General features: G+C 42.3%; 1 protein-coding gene across 2 annotated transcripts; it reads right to left on the bottom strand.

The window, feature by feature from the left end:
• Positions 1-364: 364 nt before the first annotated feature.
• LOC138196613 (protocadherin alpha-C2-like) lies at positions 365-22,684 on the bottom strand. Of its 2 annotated transcripts, XM_069146847.1 has the most exons (5): positions 19,881-22,684; positions 17,110-17,168; positions 11,825-11,910; positions 10,469-10,554; positions 4,328-4,538 (listed from the first exon to the last, which is right to left on the bottom strand). In XM_069146847.1, exons 1-5 carry the CDS (start codon positions 22,419-22,421, stop codon positions 4,428-4,430), a joined length of 2,883 nt encoding a protein of 960 aa, XP_069002948.1. In that variant the 5' UTR covers positions 22,422-22,684; the 3' UTR covers positions 4,328-4,427. The 2 variants fall into 2 exon arrangements, with proteins under 2 accessions (XP_069002947.1, XP_069002948.1); XM_069146846.1 differs by lacking the exon at positions 10,469-10,554 and having other exon boundaries at positions 365-4,538.
• Positions 22,685-24,146: the final 1,462 nt, after the last annotated feature.

Here is a 24,146-nt window from a genome sequence, read left to right as displayed (position 1 = left end):
TATCCAGACCAATATTTTGCACTTTGAATTGCCTTCTCTTTCAAATGTGCTATACAAACAAATGTAGCTTACCTTATTTAGTCATCCAGCAGCGCTTCCACCTTTGTTGTGGAGCAAAACTGGCAACTCTGCACTGTGAGTTACGGCAGGTTCACGGTTTGCAGCCATCTTGCAAAGAAGTAGGGTAGCCGTTTTGAGCATGTTAGCATTTATGTCCATTTGCTGCATTATCATCTCATTATTTGCTCCCATGTGAGCTGCTGATTATATGACTTTTCCAAATCATGTCCAACAAGTGTAAAGTTTACAAGAAGTGAAACACAAGCTGTTAGTTGAATTGAAATCAAGACACAGTTTTAAGATATATAAGAAAAAAACTTTATTCGTGACTTATTAACAAAACACATTACCAGATTGATTAAATCATAAGAATCACTATTATCACCTTTACAATGATAAGCAGGTGTACAAAAAAGTTATTAACAGATCTGCACTGTCACAGTCGACTAGTGTGTGCCGCTCACGTCCACACCCAGCGACTGAGGAACATTCACTATACACAAGCAGAGAATACATCAACTTTATTTTTTTTCATATCATTTTATATATTTAGATTTTTTTTTTCTTCTTTTTCTGCCTTTTTCTCTATTGGGAAAGGAAGAGATATGGAAGGTGAATAATTGACTTCACAAGAGTGTTTGTTTGATCATCGTCTCAAAGCTCAACACAAGTTTAAGGATTGATTTTCTTACCTATGAAAATCATATGGGTTAAAATCAGAAAAAAAGGCATTTCATAGCATAACACAATAGCATTATGTATATCTAGAATATTAAATTCATTTTCAACAGGATAAAAAATGTGATTCTTTTAGGTTTTTCCACAAATTACTGTTCGCAATGGCGTATCTGTATGTACCGTACGTATGTGTTTATCCATGTGGATCCATGTATTCCGATGTGTGTGTGTGTGTGTGTGTGTCGTCTTTGAGAATGTGTATTAGAGGTATATGTATTCCAATACGCATTTCCCAGTGGAAAAACATATCAATGTATATATAGTATCTATATAGTATCTGTTTCCTTTGCTTATAACATGCAAACAGCCACTTGGTGATCTGACAGCACAGAAGTACACCTGAAGAACGGGGGCAGGAGGGGGGAAGGAATCATGTGCACGGGAGGGTTTGAGCTGGATAGCAGCACCTATATTCCCCTACAGTGATTGGTAGTCTGATGGTCGGGAAAAAAAAAAGAAGGAACACTGAGGTGATGACACTTGTAATCGTGTCGATGCTTCTCCAGGATCTACTGCCTGCTACAGCCTTTCTCTTTACCATGCTACACCTGGGGTTTCACAACAAATATAGCTCTACTTTCTTTAACACTGAACTTTCCCACCAGCCTTGATTCTCATATCTATGTACAGCAATAAAGCGAAAAAAAAAAAAAGTACAATTTTAAAGTCTTGCCAGGTGCAATTGCTGATCTTTACATGTTGTTACCGATCTCTGGTGCTACACAGGCAATTTCAACATTGTGTTTCACCCCCACTGTCTCATAAGAGGGCTTCTTCCCTCTCTGAATTTAACCTCAAACCTCTTTCGGCTGCTGCTTAGCTGCTCACTTGTGGCTGACAGGAATAACTGCAACACTTCTGCTCGTGCAAAACAGGAACGATTCGCCCAAGGTTTTCTACACAATAGACTTACAACGAGTGCTACTATCTGACTCTTCTTTTGGCCACTCCATCTTGTGTAATTGTATCCAGCAAAATCTCAGTGTCTGCTAAGCTGTCAGGCGTCCTCACAAGGCAATGCGAGCAAAGCTATGCGAGGGATGGCAAAGCTGTCAACAACTAGCAATCAAGAGGAGACGCTCAGTTGAAGTTGAAGCGAACAAAAGATGTATATGTGTGTGTTTGTGTGCCTTATGTAGTCTCGATGTGTGTATTCTGTGTGTGAATATGCAAAATACACAAAAGTTACGGTGTCACGACCGCACAGTTCATTGAAGGAGAGGGACTTTGAAAAGATGTCGTCCAACCCTGTTGATTCTAGGAAACGCGAAAAGCGAAGGGAGGAAACAAGCAGCGGGCAAGCAAATCCTACAAGCACTGAAGCAGTTGAGGCAGTGGTGCAGGGCTTGAAGAACAACTACTTAACATTCAAAGACAGAAGTAGAGGGATCAGGCTTGAACAGAAATGGAGTGACGAGCAACGTTCCTGCGTCCCAGCCTTATAATACACTCCCACATTAAGGATGGCGCCGGCCTTCAGTTCTGGAGTTGCGGTTTCCATAAAGGGGCGTGTGTTCTTTTAGTATATTTGTGTGTTTGTATGTACTGTAGGAAGGGACCGCGTGTGTGTGTGTGTGTGTGTGTGTGTGTGTGTGTGTGTGTGTGTGTGTGTGTGCGTGTGTGTGCGTGCGTGTGTGCGTGCGTGTGTGTTTGAGTACAGTAATGTGTGTGTCAGACTGGGTGTGCTGATAGTCAGCAGGATTGAGACCCCCCAGTGACCTGTGCCATAGTCCCAGAGAGGAGGCAAGGTCAGGGGCCGGTTGCATCAGCTGCACGTAGGTTCCCTAGTTACTATATCCCAAGTAGCCACTAATCCCGATTCACGCACTGCTAAATTACAAGCGGTACCACCACGAAAACCTTTTAGAACGTAACCCTAAGTAACAAGTACATGATTAAGCAAGCAATAAAGCAGGTGCAAATGATACAAAGTCACACAACTGCACTCACTGACAGTAAAGCAGAATTTTTTTTCTTCTTTTTTTCTGCACACAGCATATATATATTTTTTTCTTTAGCAATTCCATGCTATTTTTCCAACTTGAAGGGCTACAGCAGGGGGTTTTGAATGTTTCTGTCCATTTTCTACAAATTACATAGAACTGCCAACAATTTTCCACTTTAAGTTTTTTTGTTGTGTATTTTGCCTTTTCTTCAGGCAAACCCGGGTTCCACTTTGGCCCCATAAAATCTAAAAGCTAGCATGCTGAGACTTGCTTTAGATTCGGGACCTAATCTGTCATGTTTGTTTTTTAATTTGGCTAAGGTTGAATTGTTGAGATGTTGCCGAATTAGGCTACCATGCAATGAAAATACAATTTGAACTACAATAAAACCAAATGCTGTGTCCACTTTGATGACTTTCTTGGTGTGAAAGAGTTTTGAGCCTCAGCTAATGTCATTTTTTTGTGCCACCAAAACGAACAACGATGTGCTTCGGGAACTGGTTAGCAGTGATGTTCAGTATGAAATCATTGGTAGAGAGGACTAAAACATGCAAAAACTAGCATTGCCCTTTAAGCGTCAAATGTGGATTATATTTACCAATCGTAATTTTTATGCCAAATCCATGTGGTTTGGACCTTTAGCGCGATATAGCAATGACTTATTGGCATCTTAAATCTTAATGTTATAGATAGATACAGCCTTAGACCTTACCCCATGGTACAATCGAATTTAGTAATTTGCTAATTGTAAATGAACTAGCAGTTATGAAGCCACTACTTTAGTAACTAACCTGGGATCAAACTTGCGCATAGTTGGTGCAACCCAGTCCAGGTCCTCAGCCTCTGCGATGCGCTATATGTTACACTGAGACAGAGCTCTTTATTCGAGTGTGGTCCAGCTTCTCTCAGCCACCTCCTTTTCTTAAAAGGTGCTAATCTTATGGTATACCGTTATGTTGTTACTTTTTCATATTTTTTTTTCCAATGTTTTTTTTTTTACAAAAGACCACATTGTCTGAATTTCTATAAGGCCTCCATAATGCTGAAGACAAAAGCCTCTGTTGAATTTTTTCTTTTTAAAAGTTTGGCGTTCGACCTGCCAAAAAGGAAGGGGCCCAGAGATGTCATCACAGGCAGCCTCACCTGATAATGATCAGATACAAATATTGCACCTTTTCGGGTGCTATCCTCATTATTATTATACAAACTGGGGGGAGGGGCAGTAAATCACAGTAAGGCTAATTTAAGCCAATGAATTTGTGTCTGTTTGAATTTGGTCCAGCCTTTAGGTAAAGAGCATTTGTTTAACAAGTTCGCATGATGTGGGGAGCCAGGCCGGGTCTAATGAGGATTTGGCCACTGTACAATGTCTATGCAAGTATGGTGCAAGGAGGCTCCCTCGGTTCTACAATATGCATTTGGCTTATTTTTCTGGCTCTGAAATTGGGATGGTAGTTTGTCGGTAACTCTGCGTTCATCTCCTCTATTCATCACCGTCATCCTTTCCTTTATCCTTCTTGTCCTTCTTGTCCTTCTTCTTCTTTTTCTTCTTCTTGGCCTCCTCCTTCTTGCCGAAGCTTATGAAGTCACCTTTGTCGTCCACAGGGCCCTGGTCCTGGCGGATAGAAATGATGGCTGGGGAACCAGGGATGATGAAGGCTTCAGGAGGGATCTCTCCGGGTTTCAGAGGTTGCGGAGGGCCGTAGCCCGCTCCGGCGCCGTATCTGAAGTGCCAGCTGTTGCTGTTGACTCCGGCGCCCACTGGGGGCGACAGCTCTCCACCCCCATCGCCATCTATAGAAGTAAGATGAAAGAAAAAAACAGAGATCATCTCATATCTGGACACTCATAAAATTGGATGGCTATGTTAAAGGAAGAGTTCAACATTTTGGGAAATAAATACAACTCTATTGTCTGTACAGTATCATGCCAAATTGTGTAATACACCAACCGGTGGACAGAGTGTCATCGTCACGCTTTGCTCGTGCGTCTTCGCTCACGTTAAGGCGAGGTGTATTATACACTTTGGCATAAGACCGGGATGAAATACAATGTTATCGCCTGGGAGCTGTTGCCAGGCAACCAGCAAAACCTCCAGGAAAGTGCTGAATTGAGTCAAAAACATTTTTTGAATTAAAAGTAAAAGAACGAAGAGGTGCTGGTAGGCAGAGTTTGGCACCTTTAGACAGAACCAGGCTAGCTGATTCCCTTCGTTTCCAGTCTTTGTTCCAATCTAGCCAGACACTTACTATTTACTATGGTACCAGATTTCTCATAAAACGTTGGTCAAGAAGGCAAATACCAAAATGTTAAATCCTCTTCCTTTCAGCATCAATTCAAAAGTTGGTTGGTCTTTACACATACTGGTAATATTTTGATAGCTGACAAGTGGTAGAAGGAGCACAACCCATTCTAGCCTGGACTTTATTAGGTTAAACCCTGCTTTGCTATTGCTATTAATTGTTATATGCTTGTCATGCATTGTTCTTTTCTTAGCCTTTATTATTGAGTCAATGGTTTGACAATAGCGGAATAGCCACAGGGAGTGGCGGATATTTTCAGGAGAGGAATTCGGGGAACGCTGTCGGGGTCTGACCTTTAAACCACAGGGATGTTTAACTTGGCAATGTGATTTGTATTTGGGTTTGGCAGCAGCATAATCCTGCTCTCATCGGAAGCCAGAGACAGAGACTCAACCTTCAATACGCAAGCATGGATGTGAAAGAGAAAGGAGCTCAGAAAAATACAACAGAAAGAAAAAAAACAGGAAGGTGTTCTGTATTCGCATCGGGGAAATATAATGATAAGTGAAAATAAGACATAGCTATTAAGGTCAAAAGGTCATATATTCCAGAATGAAAAGGAAAGAGGATGTGAGAGGAGATGAAGAGAGAGAGAGAGAGAGCGAGAGTGCAAGAGAGGCAGTAAGAGAGATGGGGGGTGGGCGGGTTTCACAGGCACGGTGCTCTCAGGCCCACACCAGTTCCCTCTGCGCTGACCTACTTTCTGTCTGGATTTTATTTAGATCAAACACGGGCCACTTGCAAAACGATTCTGTTTGATTTTTCTTTGTAGGCTATTTATGACATTGTTGGAGTGCTGAAATGGTTTCACCCACTGTCCCACTGGAACGCACACTATTTTAGAAAATTTGCGACGTCCGTACGCACGGAGTCCCACTGTGTCCCCACAGTGACTTCATTGAGTCTCAGAGTACAGTCCATGTGAAGACTGTAGTTGATGTAATAGACACTATTAATCTGGACAAGAGATAGCTCTGTATTATTGCCCTTTTTAACACCTCGTACAAAGAGCCTATAAAGAATCAGAGATTGCTGTGATATATATTAACACCAGACAATGCTGGAAAGGATGGGTGCTTTCTATATAGCAACAGAGGTCAGAGAGTGGTATGAAGTAACGTAGCGACATTATTATTACAACATACCAGAAAGAGCATGCACATAAATAATTTGTTCCCTACTTGTAAAAATATAAATATTCACTTTTAACTATATGAAATAATTAGCATTTGAAGGTGAAAAAAACAAACAAAAAAAAGCTTTGGAGGAACTCCAGATTAAGCTGTTTTTTTTTTAAATATAATTTTGTGTAACTTTCATGGACAATTTTAGAAAAAAAAAAAATCCACCAGCAGCTAATTGACCAATGTAAGTGAGCTTGTTTGATAATTAGTCTGTGTCAGATGTTATCTCCTTATCTTACCATTAGTGCCGTCACTGCTGTAATACTGTAATGCTGTTTAAGGATTATGACATTTGATGGTACGTGGTGTCTGTCTGTATTTAATCTGGATATTAAGCCCAGGAGGAGGTTGTAATATATGTGACTGGTATCAGCAGTTAAGGTGAGGAAGATGATTCAAATATACTGAGAAGACGAGTTAAAGTAGATGAGTGAAACACTGTGAAGCGTCAGAACGTGGACGAGCCTGTACGTGCACTGCATTTCTGTACACAATTCAGCTGAGTTCTGTGTAACGGAAACACCATTTCCTGTTACCTGATCCTGCTCTGTAAAACATGGTGATTTGATGCTGAGATTTGGAGAATGCTTTAGGTACCGTTGTGCTGATAGACCTAGAAATACCCATTCGCCCGTAATGTGAAACCACAGCATTAAACTATAGGGGTGGCATTGAATACCGGCAGACTACTTTTTACATTAAACTCGGGTGGCTTTGAAGCGACATGTTACATATAAGCATGTAAGCAGCAACCTCTGAGGCTGAAATATGAAGCCAATGCAGAAGTGCCAAAAATTGCATTTCCTTGAACAGCCACAAGAGGCTCGCTCCAAAAGCGAGTCGATCCCCATGACTCTTATTTTGAAATGACCAACTTTACAGTAGAAATAAACATGTTTCCAGCCTGGTACAAAAAAAAAGGGGTTTTGGTCACTGCAGCAGGTTTCCTAGTTCATGACAACTGAACAAGCGGTGACAATTTATATAACTCGCTTATTTAAAATGTAATAAGGCTTAAAGTTATGCATGAGCTTCTTTGAGTGACAGGTGGGTCCCGTCACCTTTGGCTGGATGTCTACAGGCTTCAGCCACTGACTGTCAGCCAGAGACTCTCCTTGGTGCCAGTTTCAGCGATCAGGTTTAATTCGACCCGACTCAGCTCCACCCATGCACCACCTTTGGCCATTTCTAGCCTTTATTTGCCTTTTTGCCACATTTTTGCATGTTATACGCGGTGAGCTCAGCTCTTGGTTGAGGAAAAGCCAGGAGGAAATTAAAGCTAATTTCAACCTGTCATAATTTTTTCTCTAGCAAGTGTAACTATTTGCCTACAATATACCCGTGGAAGAGTTTACATAAAGAGATGATAGGTCAAGTGTACAAGCCTGAATGGGTTGATCCTCCGTGGATTATGGATTTGTATAATAAAATTCACTGAAACATTAGGATGCGTCCTCGATGGCAAATGAATGCTGAGATTATCATTCGATTTTGGCAAAGTTTTGTTTGAAAATTTGTGGACACAGTGTTTTATGGTTGGGGCCATACGGGTGTTAGAGTTTTTGACCATTACAGGTTAAGCTTTGACCTATTTAGTCAGGTATTGAACAGTTTGTGAGACATGGTGTAAATTCTTTATCCACAGTTTACTAAGAAAGCAACAAACATGTTGCTGGAAGTCAAACTATAATTACGTGTTCTTGCTATCAGGAAAATAATACCCTATCAGAGCAGTATAGATAGCAGTGGCAGCATATGCAAACTTCATGGTTTTAGAGCAGTTCCTGTGCCTTTGCATGACCAGCTAAGCTAAAAATTTCAGCTGCTTGTGTTGCGTCTGTTCAAGTGAATTTTGTTTCGGTGTCTTGGGACATCCCAGGGATTCCTGCACTGCTGTGACAAATCCAATCCCCTGACATTGTTAATTAAAGTACAGACTCAGGTAGTAATCAGAGATTCTCCTGTGTATGTGTGTGTATGTGTGTGTATGTGTGTGTATGAGTGTGTGCATGTGAGATATTAATTCCTACAGTAACGAGCAGGTTTTATCACTTCTGTAACATGCCTCTGCCATTGCTTTATATGAGACTATGTTTCACAGCCAACGTGGGTCTGAAACGCATTACGGTGTAACTGCTGGTAAGCAGGTCAGTATAGCTCCTTGTGAGGCGGTTGCTATGACACCTGATGTGGATGTGTGGGTGTCAGAAGCCTCGTTTCTTGTAACCTGATGTCCTAGTTTTAAAATAGGCTACGTTATTTTCTGTCTAGTCCAAGATACCATTGGAAATGAATCCCTATGGTGGTTTGTAGCACATGCACAAATCTGACAGTCACATTGTGGTCGTGTAAATATATATGTGTCATTTGTATTCTGCATGACACACATCTATATAAACCATACTCATCCTCTCAATAGCCCTCTTTTTCTTCTTAATACCTGCCCTTGTCAAGTCCCCTTCCCTTTTCTGCTCTCTACTCCTTCCTCTTTTATTTTTTTTATTTTTTTTGTCTCCAAATATTCCATTCAGAGATATGACCGGTTGCCATGGAAACTGCCTTCGCCCACTCCCTGCTGATGGAGGGTGCGGCTGCTGCAGCAATCTCTCAGTTAGACAGTGTTGCCAGGCAACAGGTCACATGGCGTTCCCTAGCAACAACACTACTGCAGGAACCTGCCAATCCTCTTAACCTTTCTCTCTCTCCATCCCCCAACATCTCGCTTTTTTTTTTTCTTTTTTTTTTTTTTCATTCAACCATCCCCCTGTACGTCTCCTTTGGTCTTCCTCTTTCCGAAATTGCTTTTAATTTTACTGGATCCTCTTTTTTTTTTTTCTTTTTTTTATTCACAGCACTCTCTTACTACTGATAATAGCATATCTCCCCTCTGGCATTAGACAAATGTCTCCTCATCTGCGCCATGGGTCACTTACATAAACACAGTTTTTCAAGGGAGCCGCATTTAGATGCATCGCAGCATGTTGGAGAAACTTCATCGTGATAACAATTTGCTGCAGACATGAAAATGTGTCACCAAAAAAAAAAAAAAAGTAAAGGCTCCACCTCTTGATGCATAATAAAGAGGATCAACCTGCAATCTCGTACATGTCTATGCTTTAGCACTGAGCCACTCCTAACAAATGATTTCCTAATGGTAACAACCGCAGTATGCCGTGCACTCTGCTTGAAGACAATATTTGAGTCTTTACGTGACCAGCGAGGCAGCTTTCCATCAGCTCTCAAGAAAAATGCCCATTGCTCTGCTGCAACCTTCCACAGAGATACTGGGAATAAGTACAGCTGGTACCTCAAACAATTCCCCTGCCCGATCCTGCACAGAGCGAAAAACCTTCATATATATATATATATATACATGTTTACTGACTGACAGAGAGACATATCCTGTCACTGGTTGGCCTCAGTGATTGACTGTGATGCTACCCTTCACTGAAGTCCCTAAGTATGTTCTAATTCCTGCAGCTGGACAGAAAATCAATGAATGGCAGCTGGGCTGTGAGAAGGAGGGAGCAGCTCACGATGTTCCAGACGTTGTTTTGAAATCTTAGTTACAGAAGTCTCTCAGCCTCATAGAGCAGCACTTCCAAATTCCTCATCCGCTGTGAGCCGGTGATTCGGTGAATGGTGCAACGCAGGTCATATCTGAGGCCAGCTCTGTTTTGCACTTCTGTTGTGTTGCTCCATACTTTGAATGTTTCCACCCACTCAGGACAGCTCATTCCTTTTCAAAGCTCGCTGCCTTTTTTTTTTTTTTTTTTTTTTCCAGTCTGTAGCCCTTCATGCAGCTGGCTGCTTCTACGGGAGGATACAGTTGTTTATCTGTACCGCTGCACAAGGGCCCCGGGCGTCTCAGCTAAGCTCTGTATGAACACCACACTGGAATTAAAGATCATGTCGATATTCAAAGGACAAATAAATGTATGCTAAATATAAAACCGCAGCCAGCTGCCAGTTAGCTTAGCTTAGCATAATGGACTGGAAACAGGGGGAACTATGGGCTGACTGGGCTCATGGGTATAAGAAGTAAAGTGTTTTAAATTTTGTTTAGTTTTAATACAGATTAAAATATAAGATAACATGGTTATTAGTGAGGTCTAAAGTTGCTGATAGGCAGGTTTTTTTTTTAAACATTTGAACATAATCATATTTCCGTTTGCTTTTCTTGTCTCGTGGATGCAGCATCATAGTTAACATATAGCAACATGAAAATTGTACTGACGTTGTCCTCTAAGGTCTTGTTAACACTTCCAGCCCAAATCTGTTTTGTGTCATATCCAGATTGTATCCGGGTTGATTTTTGAAAGTCTGGACAGAAAAAAACAAAACAACCAACAACACATGAAATGCGATTATTGCTAATCAGATCCAAACCACATCTGGAGGTGGTTTGAAATGCGATTCTAATCAGATTTCTACAGATGTGTCTCCGTCTGGACGCTCCGGTGGCTCAGATCAGATTTCTTGGGTCAATCGCAACATGACACACAACGATGACATCATTTTTGAGTGACAGAGTGAGCAGATTCTACGCTACTACTAGCAGAACACTATCAGACAGGGTCGATTTTGGCGCTATGGAGGACAACGACAACAGTCTGTGGACAGGCCGAAATAAATGGTCTGCTAGCACTTTGCTTTCGCGTTGGAAAGCCTTGTCACCTGCAAAGCTTCACGTGTAACGTTACCATAGCAACCGATGCCGATATGTGCTGGCGACGCCTGTACCAACCAAATCCGGTCTGTTCACTTGTAAATAACGGTGTGGATAGTCTGTTCTAAAGATCTGATTTGAGAAAAAAAAAAAAATCTGATTTGCTTGCAGTCTAATAAAGCCCAAGTTTCAGCGAGTAAATAAATAAGAGGATTTCCCAAAATGCTAAACGATATTCCTTTAGTGTAACATAACAGTATGAATGAGAAACAAATCGGTTACAATGCAACTTGGGTCGTAGAAAAGAAATCAGGTTTTCAATTTTTAATTATTAATAAAATAATGAAATTTTGTCTAAAATTATTTCAGCATCGCTTGTATTTTGAAGTAAAACATAAATCGTCTGAAATTACATCAACTCGTGAATTGTTTATTTAATATTTAACATACTTGTTTTGATATTGTGCAGCAAAGAGGACAACAACTTTTGTGGCCTCCCACCCATCAAATATCAATTGTGTGTTTTAGCACAAACAACGGAGGCACCAGCGTCTCCCGGTAGTGACACCTGAAACTCAACTCGAAGAAATTCCAAATTCTATTGCAGTTTGTCTTCATGACGTAACAATGATGAGCATTTCATACAAAATCCATCAAATCAATCTTAGTTTGCTTTAGTTCAAACATATATTACGCTTGCAGAGGACATGTGCAGAAATCAGTTACCTTTTACATATCACTTTTCTGCCTCCGTTGCCCTAAACAAGATAACACACACACACGCACACACACACACACACACACACACACACACACACACACACACACACACACACACACACACACACACACACACGCACACACACACACACACACACACACAGACAGAACTTTTCCCCCTTCATCCCCAACACTTTCCCTCACCTGCAGCGCTAGATACAGTGGGCCAGTTCTGGACCAGCATCCCCTGGGCTCCCTGCATCACCGAGGATTCCTCCATGTGGACAGAACTGAAAAGTAGAACACATTCAGCAAAATCATTTTCAAACATAATGACTGGTCATTCAAAAAATTTGACCGTCAGTAAAACTTTTCCTTGACGGTGTGCCATTTTTTTTTAGGAAGTATTAACCACTATTTCAGGCCTCGACAGAAATGGTTGTCGGGGACAACAAGGTTTGAAATATTTCTCGTAGTCTTGTTGCTCCTGGCAACCACTTTTCTTGCCTTAACACAATGTGACAAAAAAGTGTTTTACTTTGAAAGCAAAGTCGCAAAATAAAATTTGGCTGTCAGGAATTTTATCATTTACACCCGAGCGTTTCCTGCTGTGACAGGTCTCCTGTGAAGAAGTGAAAAATGTAGTGTTTCAGTATATGACAGCAAACCGTTCCCACTCTGTTGACGCCATTTTACAACTCACAATGAATAAATAAAAATAAAGGATGTAGCGAGTATTTTCTTAACTTTGCCGATTAAACTAAAATGATTTGACAAATTGAATTAACTTTGCCTGGCAACCCTTTCATTAATTAATTTACATTATGTTGACATTTTTTCATTCCCTATTTTTGAAATGACTTGTAATGAAAAACAAGAGAACCAGATAAAACTAGTGGAGATTAATGTACTGCCCTGTTCTGTTGGAGTCCGTGCTGTACTGTTACTGTTGTTCATTGTCAGGTAACCAGGTAATTGATTGAGTCTCCTGGTATCACATTCATGCAGCATTTACTGTCCAATTTGCCCTCTAATTTTATGACTTGGTTGTAAATACTGTTGTTTTCTGGTTGCTGAGGACGAGGATGAATAATAATACAGACCAAGCCAGTGTGCAGTATCACTACACATGAGATATGAGTCATTGAAATGGAGATAGTTAAGTCTTTGTCAAGTCAATGTACCCAAACTCTCTTCATCACTCTCCATTATGGGTTTGCATGTTATGCTGGACTCTTCACAGTGGGGGGTTTCATCCTTTGCCATGTTAACAGCCCTAGCATCGATGGAGCTGTGACAGCATCACTGTTAAGTGATTGGCTCAACAAATGTGCCCATGCAAGTTGCGAGGAAAATGGTGCCACTTATAACAGCTGACTTGCTGTTGTCATCATACTTCACATCTACATTTGGACTCAGCTGGTTTTAAGACTCTGCTGGCAAAAAAAATGGTTTTCATGCAGTGTATATTTTTTGATTTTGGACTATTTGATTAATTTATATCTCCCTTTAGACTGGTGACAACACTTTGTGTATTTGCGTCACTATTTCTCCTTAATTCATGCTAAGTGGGTCACATAAAATGCTATATAAATCACGTTATGAATTACATGTAAAGAAATCCCTATCTTAGTACTTTCAGCATTCAGACGGGAATAAAACTGTAAAGTTTGGTGTATGTAGGAGCTGCTGAAGAGGAGATTACTGAATCTCCTCTTCAGCATGAGAAGAAGATAATTTTAAAACAGACCATAATTTGACAGTACATGTTTCATGCCCATATCATTAAGCTCCTCATTTATGGAACATTTTATTCCAAAAGGCATTGCAAAAAGGGATTGTTGTTGACAACATCTTCTGATTTATGGAGGTATGAAAATAATATGTTGACCAAATGAAACAAGAATGTTGAATCTGGATTCTTCCAATGTCAAAATTTCTGTTCTGGAAATGTAAGCAAATTTGTGTTGTTTTTTTTCAGACAGAGGCTCATTTGTATATCAAAATACACAATTTCTGAAAACCTGTAATACAAAAAAAATCCTGATCTTATTAGAAGTCATCAACTGGGAAGGTTTTATGGTTACAACTATTAGTTAAATCTTTACCCTATTCACCTGTAGTGTCCCGCCTTAAATATTTCAGGGAGGAAGAGATACAAGGAAGATGTATTTCAGGAGTGAGATGTACTATTAACATCTGCTTCTGTGCTGTTATATGGTGATGTGGTTTGTACTGTGCCCACATCACCGGCTTTGATCACAGCCGCTCAGCACGGTGTAGGACAGGTAAATGACACACGTGTAATTTAACAGTAACATATACGTATTTTACAAACATATTAGTATTTGTAGCTGATCTTGTTGCATACCCATATCATAATATATGGTAATTGTGTGTTTAAAAAGTTAGACAACTTCACCACACCCAGTGTATAAAAATATAAATAATTCCCCCTGCAAGCGCCACACAGATTCTAAATATGGCACCAAAGTGAAGTTCTTGACGTCTCGGATATTATTTTTTATTTTTTCCGGTGGAGCTCTACTTTTTCATTCTGCTTATAGCTGTTGGTGGGCAGGCGGCACGCGGAGAGATGGAAATGCACACCCGGTTCCTTTTCATTTTACGGTTGAGGTTTACAGTCACGTGATGTTGACTTTGACTCGACAATGATATTTTATATACCTGGCAGTCTATTATCTAGGTAGCCTGGTTCTGTCCAAAGATAAAAACATCAGTGACTTCCTGGAGTTGTGTTTTCACCGTGAAGTTGCCTAGCAACTAAATAAAAATCCAAGGAGGTCACTGAAATGTTTTGTATGAATTAAACATACAATATGTGTTTTAGTAAAATGTAAGCCCCTTTTCCACTGCTGGGGCCCCCACTCTATTGTTTTTGGTGCCTGGTATTTCTCTGGGTTTCTTTTCCCACTGCAGACGGTGTCCCCTGTAACATGAAACTGGCTTTGCTCGAATGATGGAAGACATTGAGGGGATGTTGTTCTTGATTCTTAATATGGGTCTGTTTGTCACAGCAAGGACACAGATTTTGTTTCACAGGAGTCTGAAGGCAGCAAGACAAAAGACTGCCAAGGGGTTGCGGGTTGCCATTAATCGAGTCAACCGGTGAATTTGGAAAATGGCGGCTGCTGTAGTAGCTTGGCCAGTTAACAATGGCTGGGTTTACACAGGATGTCCAGGATCCTGCACGATTTGACCAATCGGTGGTCTTCCATGTTTGAATGTCCCCTTTTGGTATCGGCTCTGCTCACTTGGAACCTCAAGTGACGATAGTAATATCCAAAACTTCTGCCCAATGGAAAACCTAAAAAAGCGAGCCGAGCCGAGCTAGTCCTGGCTGAAGAAAAGGGGCATTAATGGGGCGGGTACGAAAATAGCATTACCTTTGGACCCATGTCAGCTCTTTCCCTGTGTTTTCAGTCTTTAAGCGAAGCTAAGCTAATTGGCTGCTGGATGTACAGCTTCATATTTACCATGCAGACACAGTGGTATCTATACAAATTATGTCAAACTATTACTTTAATAAGGTGAAAGTGGAACGCATATAAGTGTTTTTGTAACTACTGAACTGAGACACAAACCCAACCCGGGAAAGATTTTTTCCGCTCATACATTCATAATGAATGTATGAGGAGCTTACGCTATAGAAAGACCTCCACAGGATTGGGGCCGCTGCAACGCAGCACAGCGATCCTCTCTGAAACTGCAGATCAATGTTGATTTCTAATGAATAAAATAAAAAAAAATGCCCGTGCACATTCTGAGCGTGTTTCAAGCGTTTCCAAAAAAGCTGCTGGTTTTAACGTGCGAGAACGCGACACGGGTCCGACGGGTGCATTCTCCACTGACCGACTGCACGGGGGAATATGGGTCAGTAACGTTACTGCCTGCATGCTTTTCGTCGCGCGATACATTACAGCCACCGTGTGCTGGGGTCAAGTGTTAATGCGAGCCATCTCGGTGTCGGTGCACGTTACAGGCACTGCCATTTTAAAGATGGCAGCGGCAAATTGCGGCGACGATTTATGTTAATCCATGTCATGTCACAACGACTTGATGACGGAGCGCACATTATGATCCCCACAGAAATTAACACTAATGTAAAATTAAATCAAACTTAGACGGAGCAGATGACTGCACAAGCAAGCGGTAAACACTGTTAGCATGAAATTAGGGAAATTTAGTACAAAGCGTAGACATGTGGAGGGGAAACTCATTAGTCCCTCATGTTCCAGCTGTCCTCATGTCAAATTAGAAAACCACTTTATTACATATTTGAATGCAACTTTTGTGAATTGATCATTATAAAATGTTATAAACAGATACAGGTTTTTTTTTAGTTTTTTTTTTAAATGCAGTGTTGTTTTTGCTGTTGCAGACAATGCACCTATTTCAGTGCTCGCTGATTTGCAGCTAATGAGAATGCTTACATGTGTAGTGCTTCATTACTCAGACATGGCTGGGAATACTCTGTTGTTGTGCGAGCTAGCAAAGTGAAAACACAATCAATCTATCTCTGAAATAATACCAAGCTTCTGCCCCAGATCTTAGAAAGACAACAATTGTACTGTAACGTGTAAGCCTGACAGAATTAACAAGTTTCAGTGGACTAATTAGTAGTTATAATTGATCAATATTTATTTTAATCTTTCTGGAATTGGGAATTTGGTTGTGCAATAAGGCCGTAGTTAAAAAAATAAATAAAATTAAAATGCATGTAAGTCCAAGATGTCCTCCGCTGTCTGTGTTTACAACTTCTCCCCTCATCTCCAGACCAAAATAATACAATAAATACACAGTTCCACACACACACACACAAACACACACACACACACACACACACACACACACACACACACACACACACACACACACACACACACACACACACACACACACACACACACATGTACATGCGGGGCAGCTGTGCATGCAGACACTGATGCATGTGTGCATCTGATAATCTGAGAAAGGTCACCGTCAGCTCATTTGTCCTTCATGCTTCCTGCTTAAAGACTGTAAGTGGGGGAAGCGACGCTCAGAATGTAGATGACCTATATAGTGTTACACTGCGGAGGAAGAGGCTCTGGTGAAGCTGCACATGCCTTTTTTTTTTTTTCCCCAAAGGAGGAGGAAAGGCTTAAGGTTCAAACAAATGCTGAGGGGAAACTTGCAGTTATTTTGGAAAATATCAGATAGTAAGCAGCAGGATTTTTTTGCAGAATAGTTTTTGAATTGTGTTTCCTAGAGGTCATTGCGAAGTTCAAAGTGTCAATATACTTTTTTGCTAAGAGATATCATACGTAAGCTGCAGGGGCAATATGGAGGGTCAGTGTGATGGTGCACGCTGGATGTGGAGGGTCAGTGTGATGGTGCACGCTGGATGTGGAGGGTCGGATGAAACGATGTAACTTTTTCTAGGTGATCAAAGTTGCAAAAGAGTTCAAGATGGGAAAAATGCTTACCTCTGCATCCCTGCCCTCAAAGACGCAGAATATCGCCAGTCAGCATTCGGGGCTTTTGGCTGAGTGAGCAAGAGGTAGAGAGAGAGAGAGGAGAGGAGAGGAGAGGAGAAAAAAAAAAGAGAAAGATGGAGAGGCACAGAGTTTAGTTTGATCTCATACTGTGCAAAGCCCGGCTGGGCCATAGTCTCATCAATTAATCATGATACACATCCCAGCTCTGGACGTGATAGGAACACTGCACTTATGTCCCACATTGCAAGCACACACACACACACACACACACACACACACACACACACACACACACACACACACACACACACACACACACACACACACACACACACACACACACACACACACACACACACACACATATTGATAGCCACACAAGGATTTTTTAAAAAGGGCAGTGACTGAAAGCCATATTGACAGTTTTTGAAGTCACTCACTCCATGGCTCTATAAATGTGAGAGCAGGGAGAGTTACGCCCTCTCCCCGAGTGCTGGAGTGTTTGTACAGACATGATGTGTGTGTGTGTGTGTGTGTGTGTGTGTGTGTGTGTGTGTGTGTGTGTGTGTGTGTGTGTGTGTGTGTGTGTGTGTGTGTGCATGTGTGTTTGTGTTTGTGTTTGTGTGTAACTGAGGAAATCTGTCTGCTCCTGATGAACCTGCATGGGCTGAGTGCTGGAAATTCCCAGCAGCCTTCTGGTGAATTATTGCCTTTAAAAATCCAATAAGCAAGAGCCATAATCACCAGGGCAACTGCAGCCTATATCTCTGACATGTATTAAACTAGTGTTACATACAAATGTGGTATCACAAATGTAAAATGTGTTGGTGATGTAGGACAAAGTGAGACAAATCATCAGCAACATTTAACACGTTATCACTGTAAAGTCTTTTAGATATGTCATCTTTCATCTTCTGTTCTTTTAAAATAGATTTAATTATAAGACTGTATATCTCACCTAAAAGTTTTAACTGTGTGGGCACCTATTTTGGTAGTACGATACATACTGTGCAGTATAAAAAAAACATGATAATAATATGATATTTAGATGTTTCTAAGAACACAGAAAACGTATTCTATTAGTGATCAATATCAGTGAAAATGGACTAAAACTAATATTATTAGTTTAATATTATTAAATATATGGCTTATAGTTTTTGGACTGTTGGAGCTGTTCACCATGTTAAGGTTGCCATGACTTCCATTCATTTACCTTTGATAATGCCAGTGTTCGCTGATGATTATATTTTTAAAGAACCATACGACCCTCGTAGGAGAGGGGGTGGGTCCTATTTTTTTTAATGAGCCAATCTTTCGCTGCCATTAATTATGCCTGACTCTTTCACAATCATTTTCTTCATGAGTAGGTGCATATGCACAGCAATGAAATGATTGTGAACATTGCATTCCAGCTAATGCCTAAAATCTGTCAGCATCATGTGCGCTGCAGCCGCGGACCTCAGGAACAGAGTGAATGAGAAAAGCTGTGTTTTAAGGCACAAACCTGCTCAGGCAGCTGCAAGTGTCCCAGATAAAGATGGCACATTATGTTCCTCAGTTCAATTCAGAGGGGAGCATTTTCTGCTGGTAGACACAGCCTCTTTGAGTAAATCTAATTTGCAGGGTTAAGGAACAGAGGCTGGAGGTTAATTTAATTTACTCTGCTACACTTGTCTTGGTAGGAGATTTTTTTTTTCATAACTAGTGTACCAGTGACTGGCACCTGATAATTAAGATGATGCATTCAGGCAACCTCCTAACCTTATTAGGAACCTTTGCTTCAACCATCTGGCAATAAGGAATTATATTTTACCAATATTTAAATCACAAACCTCTTTCGTAAAAGCAGAATAAATCTACCAAAAAATCTTTTCTAATATCAAACCCAGACTCCTTACAACCAACAGACATGAAGTTTTCAACATTTAAGAGCAAAGCAATCGGGGATTTTATTTAGAAAATATGACAAACCCTTCACTGGGATCTTACTGGATGTTAAACAGCAATACTTTTGAAATGAAGGTAAATCATTTTAATGTAGACATCAAAGTGTTTTCTGTTTTACTCATCTAGACGTCATTAGAGGGTAAGAAAACTCTCACTGTAATGCAAATTTAATACAACCATTAAGACTACAAAAAAACAAACATTTACACTAACCATACATCTCCTATCCCACGCTGGCAACAACTAGACCTGTGGTGGCTCTAACCAAGTCAATTAACCCCACTGCTCCAGTGTAACTGTTCTAGATTTACTCACTCACCCACATACAAGTCAACCTTACATGCAGAGAGAGTGAGCAAAGTAGTGTGAGCCGTTCTCAGTGTAGATGTGATGACAACCTCAAAGTGAAACACAAATCTCTGAATCATCAGAAATAACACAGGACCCTTGAAAAGCATCCGGACTGACACTAATTCAATATGAGTGCTGAGCTGGGCTGGGCTGACCGACTGCACAGTACAAGTGGGAACTAAACAAAAGGAGAGAAGGTTGCAGGGAATCGGTTCATTGCAGGAAGGGATCAGACTTGACTTACAGGAATGTCCTGTCCCTGCAGCAATAACATGACACTCGCATAATATATGGAAACCAAACAGACTGTAGCAATAACCTTAATGAAAAGTCTGGCTCGGTGTAAGCGTCTTATATTGTTTGCAACTAAATAAAATGTCATTACAAAGCTGCTGATATGTAAACACTCATGACCTTCCAGTTATGCAGACAAAGGTAAACATAAAAAATTCATGACACACCTCTGGGCAGAGTTGCAGCGAGGCATCAGGCATACTCAGTCTCCGTACAAATCCACTTCCACTGGTGAAGAAGCGGTCGGCGCCACTCCCCCAGGTGCCACTGATGGGCCGGCCCGTGTTGTAGAACATGAAGGTGTCACTGCCGGAGGTGGCGGTCAGACAGGTCTTGTAGCAGTAAGTCTTCGTTAGGGAGCCATTCCCACGCACTTCAATGTAGTGAGGCTCCACTTTAAGGTCTCTCCGAAGCACCACGTTGTTATTGGGCTGTGCCCCGGCTCCGCCGCCGCCTCCCCCACCGGCACTTACGCTGCTGCTCCCACCATCTGGAGGGGGTTTCTGGGACACACAGCAAGGGGAGCAGGACCCAGGCTGGGTGCAGTAGGCGTGACAGCGGACGATGGCCAGCACCACTACAGTGACCAGGAAAACAAAGGTCGTGGCGCTCAAAGCCACGATCAGGTACAGGGTCACGTTGGATAAAAGCAGTGTGCTGTGAGGCCGGATGATCCTCTTAGGGTCAGGAGCCACTTTTGGCGGCACCTCCATGACAGCCACATTGATGGTGGCGGTGGAGGTGAGAACAGGCTGACCATGGTCCTTCACAACGACGGTCAGAGCAAAGGAGGTGGAGTTGTCCTCCAGGATCCTCCGAGTGGTCCTGATCTCTCCGGTGTGCTCGTGCACTTTGAACAAGTCGAGGTCAGTGGCCGTCTCCATCACATACACCAGCCAAGCATTCGGACCGGCATCTGCATCGTATGCCACCACTTTGGTCACCAAGGCACCAGGCTCAGCATTCTTTTGTACCGTCTCCAAGGAGCGCGTGCCATTGCCAGGAGGGTTGACTATCAGTGGCGCATGGTCATTCTGATCCATTATGTAGATGTAGACGGTGGCGACGCGGCTAAGTGGGGGAATGCCCCCATCTTGGGCTTTGACCTGGAAGTGAAACTCTCTCAGTGACTCATAGTCAAAGGCTCGCAGGGCATAGGCCTCCCCAGTATCGGCCTTCACAGACACATACGAGGTGACAGGAATGCCATGGTTGTTGTCATTGAGCACTGTATAGGTGATGCGTGCGTTCTCTTTGATGTCTGCATCCTGAGCTTTCACAGTACACAAAGAGGCCCCGGGGGCATTGTTCTCCCCCACATAGACTGTATACGAAGTCTGTTCGAATCGTGGAGGGTTGTCGTTAACATCGGCCACATCCACCTGTATGGTCTTCTGGGAGGAGAGGGGGGGGTTTCCCCCGTCTGTGGCACTCAGAGTGACATTGTAGGCATCAGTGGTCTCGCGGTCCAGGAAGGCTGAGGTAACCAGAGTGTAGTAGTTTCTGAATGACTTGATCTTGAATGGAAGGCCTGCTGGGATCTCTAAGCTCACCTGCTTGTTCGCGCCAGAGTCCCGATCAGTGACACTAATGAGGGCCACGACTGTGTCTGCACGGGCGTCCTCCCTCACGGGGCTGGACAGGGATGACAGCACGATCTGAGGGACATTGTCATTCACATCCACCACCTCCACCACCACCTTGCAGTGTGCTGCCACGGCCCCAGGGCCCTTATCCATGGCCTGGATGTACATTTCATAGGAGTTGGTCTCTTCGTAGTCGACATTGCTCCTCACTCTTATTTCTCCCGTGTTTGTGTCCATGCTGAACATCTGCCTTACTCTCTCGGGAGTGTAGCTGCTGAAAGAGTAATAAACCTCTCCATTTGTGCCCTCATCCAGGTCAGTTGCATTCAGTTTGATCACCAGGGTGTTTTTGGGCGAGTTTTCCAACAGCTTCACCTTGTACACTGAGCTGTCAAACATTGGAACATTGTCATTTGAGTCCAGGACCCGGACATTGATTTTAGCCATCCCTGTTTTCTCTGGTGTCCCACCATCCACAGCACTTAGAATTAATTGGTGGTAAGGCGTCTGTTCACGATCAAGGGGCTTTTTGAGCACAAGCTCGATGTGCTTTGTATTCAGGGAGGGTTTGTTGGATACCAGCGCGAAATGGTCGTTTGTGCTGAGCTGATACATGCGGACAGAATTGGACCCAATGTCTGGATCTTGCGCGTTTTCAATGGGGTAACGAGACCCTGGTAAAGCAGATTCTATGATTTCCAGTTGATACTCGTCTCTGGGGAACTGCGGCGCATTGTCATTGGCGTCCACAATTTCCACCACGACATGATGCACCTCAGTGGGGTTTTCGACCAGCATCTCCAGATTAATGAGACAGGTGCTGGATAAATCACACAGCGCCTCCCTGTCGATCCTCTCATTGACAAGTAATTTCCCATTTTTGGGGTTGACAATCACGTAACGTTTACCGCTGTTGGAGGTTACCTTGATTTTTCGGGTGGAGAGCTTTCGAATATCCAGCCCCAAGTCATGCGCCAGATCACCGACCAGTGCTCCATTTTCCAGTTCTTCTGAAATAGAATATCGTAACTGTCCGAACGAAAGGCCACAAAATAAGGAAAATATCACAAAATAAAAAGGCACATTATTCCCTATCCAGTTGCATATCCCCGCCACAGCCATTGCAAGCTCATAGGATCCGCAGACGGATTAAACGCACCCTTCCGCCTTTTTAGCTTGCAGTATCTTGCATCCCAGCACCTCATTAAGGTGGGCTAATTGGTCTCCCGGTAAATGAAACAGAAGCGGCTCATCCATTGTGTTACCCGACTGAGGTGAATCCTCTCCAGTGCGCCCATATTTCCTTTGTCCAAGATGCGCTTTTTTTTTTTGTCTCCAATGCGCGCTGCTGACGGGTGTGTTTCCCTGCCGCTGGAGCTGTGAGATAGTCAAGGCAGTCAGAATTTGCCCCCATAAAACCGGAAAGGAAGAGTGTGCCTTTCAAAATAATATCATACTATACGTTTATTTGTTCTGGTAGACGGGAGAAGGGAGGAACGCGTTGAGATGTCCCATCTGGAGTAGTTTGTTATGTGCGCTGTAATTCAATGAACAGGTTTTGACCCAATCTATATCACTATAATGGAGTATAGCCGTCAAATATAATGGACAAACCCTTAATTTGACATATTACATTTAGCCTTAATATTGTCACGAAATATCTAGGCTTACCATGGATCCCTATGTGTTTACAGTATGTGTTTTATTAAAAATGTATCATCAGTCTGTATATGAGAAGATTTATTTTGAATGTATAACCGGAAGATGTATGACTTAATGTAGCTGACTTGACCTCGGAGGGACCGTATCCCACCCTAGCGCGCACTCAGACTCCAGCTCTCCTCTCCGCTGTGGCGCAGCTCCCCTCCTCCCTCCCCACCCATTTCTCTCCTCTCATCCCTCCATTGCGATGTCGGTGGAGGGTCTGGGAGCGAACAGACGACCAACACATTAAAGCACCTCCAGAAAAAAAGAAAAAGAAAAAAAGGAATGGCGACCGCACCAAACGACCACAGCCTGTATACTACGACTATCCCTGCATCCAGTGACTCCAAAAATCCACAATACAAATTTGCTGTGCAGCACGTGGCTGAAATTTTAATGGTGGGATTATTGAAATGGAGGAAATAGCCCGAAGATTTGGCTCAAACATTTTATTTACCAGATTCACTGCTTGTTTAGGCTTACTGTTGCACGTGAAGGTCACTTTATTCAAAATCTCCACTTCTCCTTAAATGATATACGATATAGAAAGGGAGAAAAACGTGGTCACAGACACAGACACATGGTTAGGGGACTGGCTTATGCTTGTCGTCCTTTGTCTGAGCCGGAGTCGCAAGGATGGTTAATTTGCCGGTAGCGATTCTGCGGCGCAGCCTACCGCATGGCGAGCATTTGGGCAAGGCGCAGGAGAAAGAAAGCATCGCACTGACAATCACAACCTTCCCTCCACATGGATCACTGTCAGTGGTAGACCTCAGACTGTCAGGTCACATAATCGTATTTAACATGCCCGTTGGTGGACCCCATAAAGCAGAGGTCTCATTTCCTCTGTCTATAGAATATGTCCCGAAGAGACACATGATATAGGGTTGTATATGGGCACTGAGGCGAGGAGGCTGATGAAGAAATAAATACGGAGCCTGTGTTGATCCACACACAGGATGGAGGAATAGATTCGCTTTTTTTCATGAAGAAACAGCAGAACAATTTTCAATTTTCTTTTTTCACTTGTGAAATCAGAGTTTCTTGGAATTAACCCTCTAATCCGACAAAATATATTCTTGCTAACACTCAAATTGTGGTAGAAATTGCATGTTCTCCCTGTTAGTGAATGAAAAGACTGAA

The sequence above is a fragment of the Embiotoca jacksoni genome, unplaced genomic scaffold (genome assembly GCF_022577435.1).
Source record: "Embiotoca jacksoni isolate LCO1_2020_lvr unplaced genomic scaffold, fEmbJac1.0.p SCAF_13, whole genome shotgun sequence".
NCBI lineage: Eukaryota > Metazoa > Chordata > Actinopteri > Embiotocidae > Embiotoca > Embiotoca jacksoni.
This window is presented reverse-complemented; position numbering and strand designations above follow the sequence as displayed.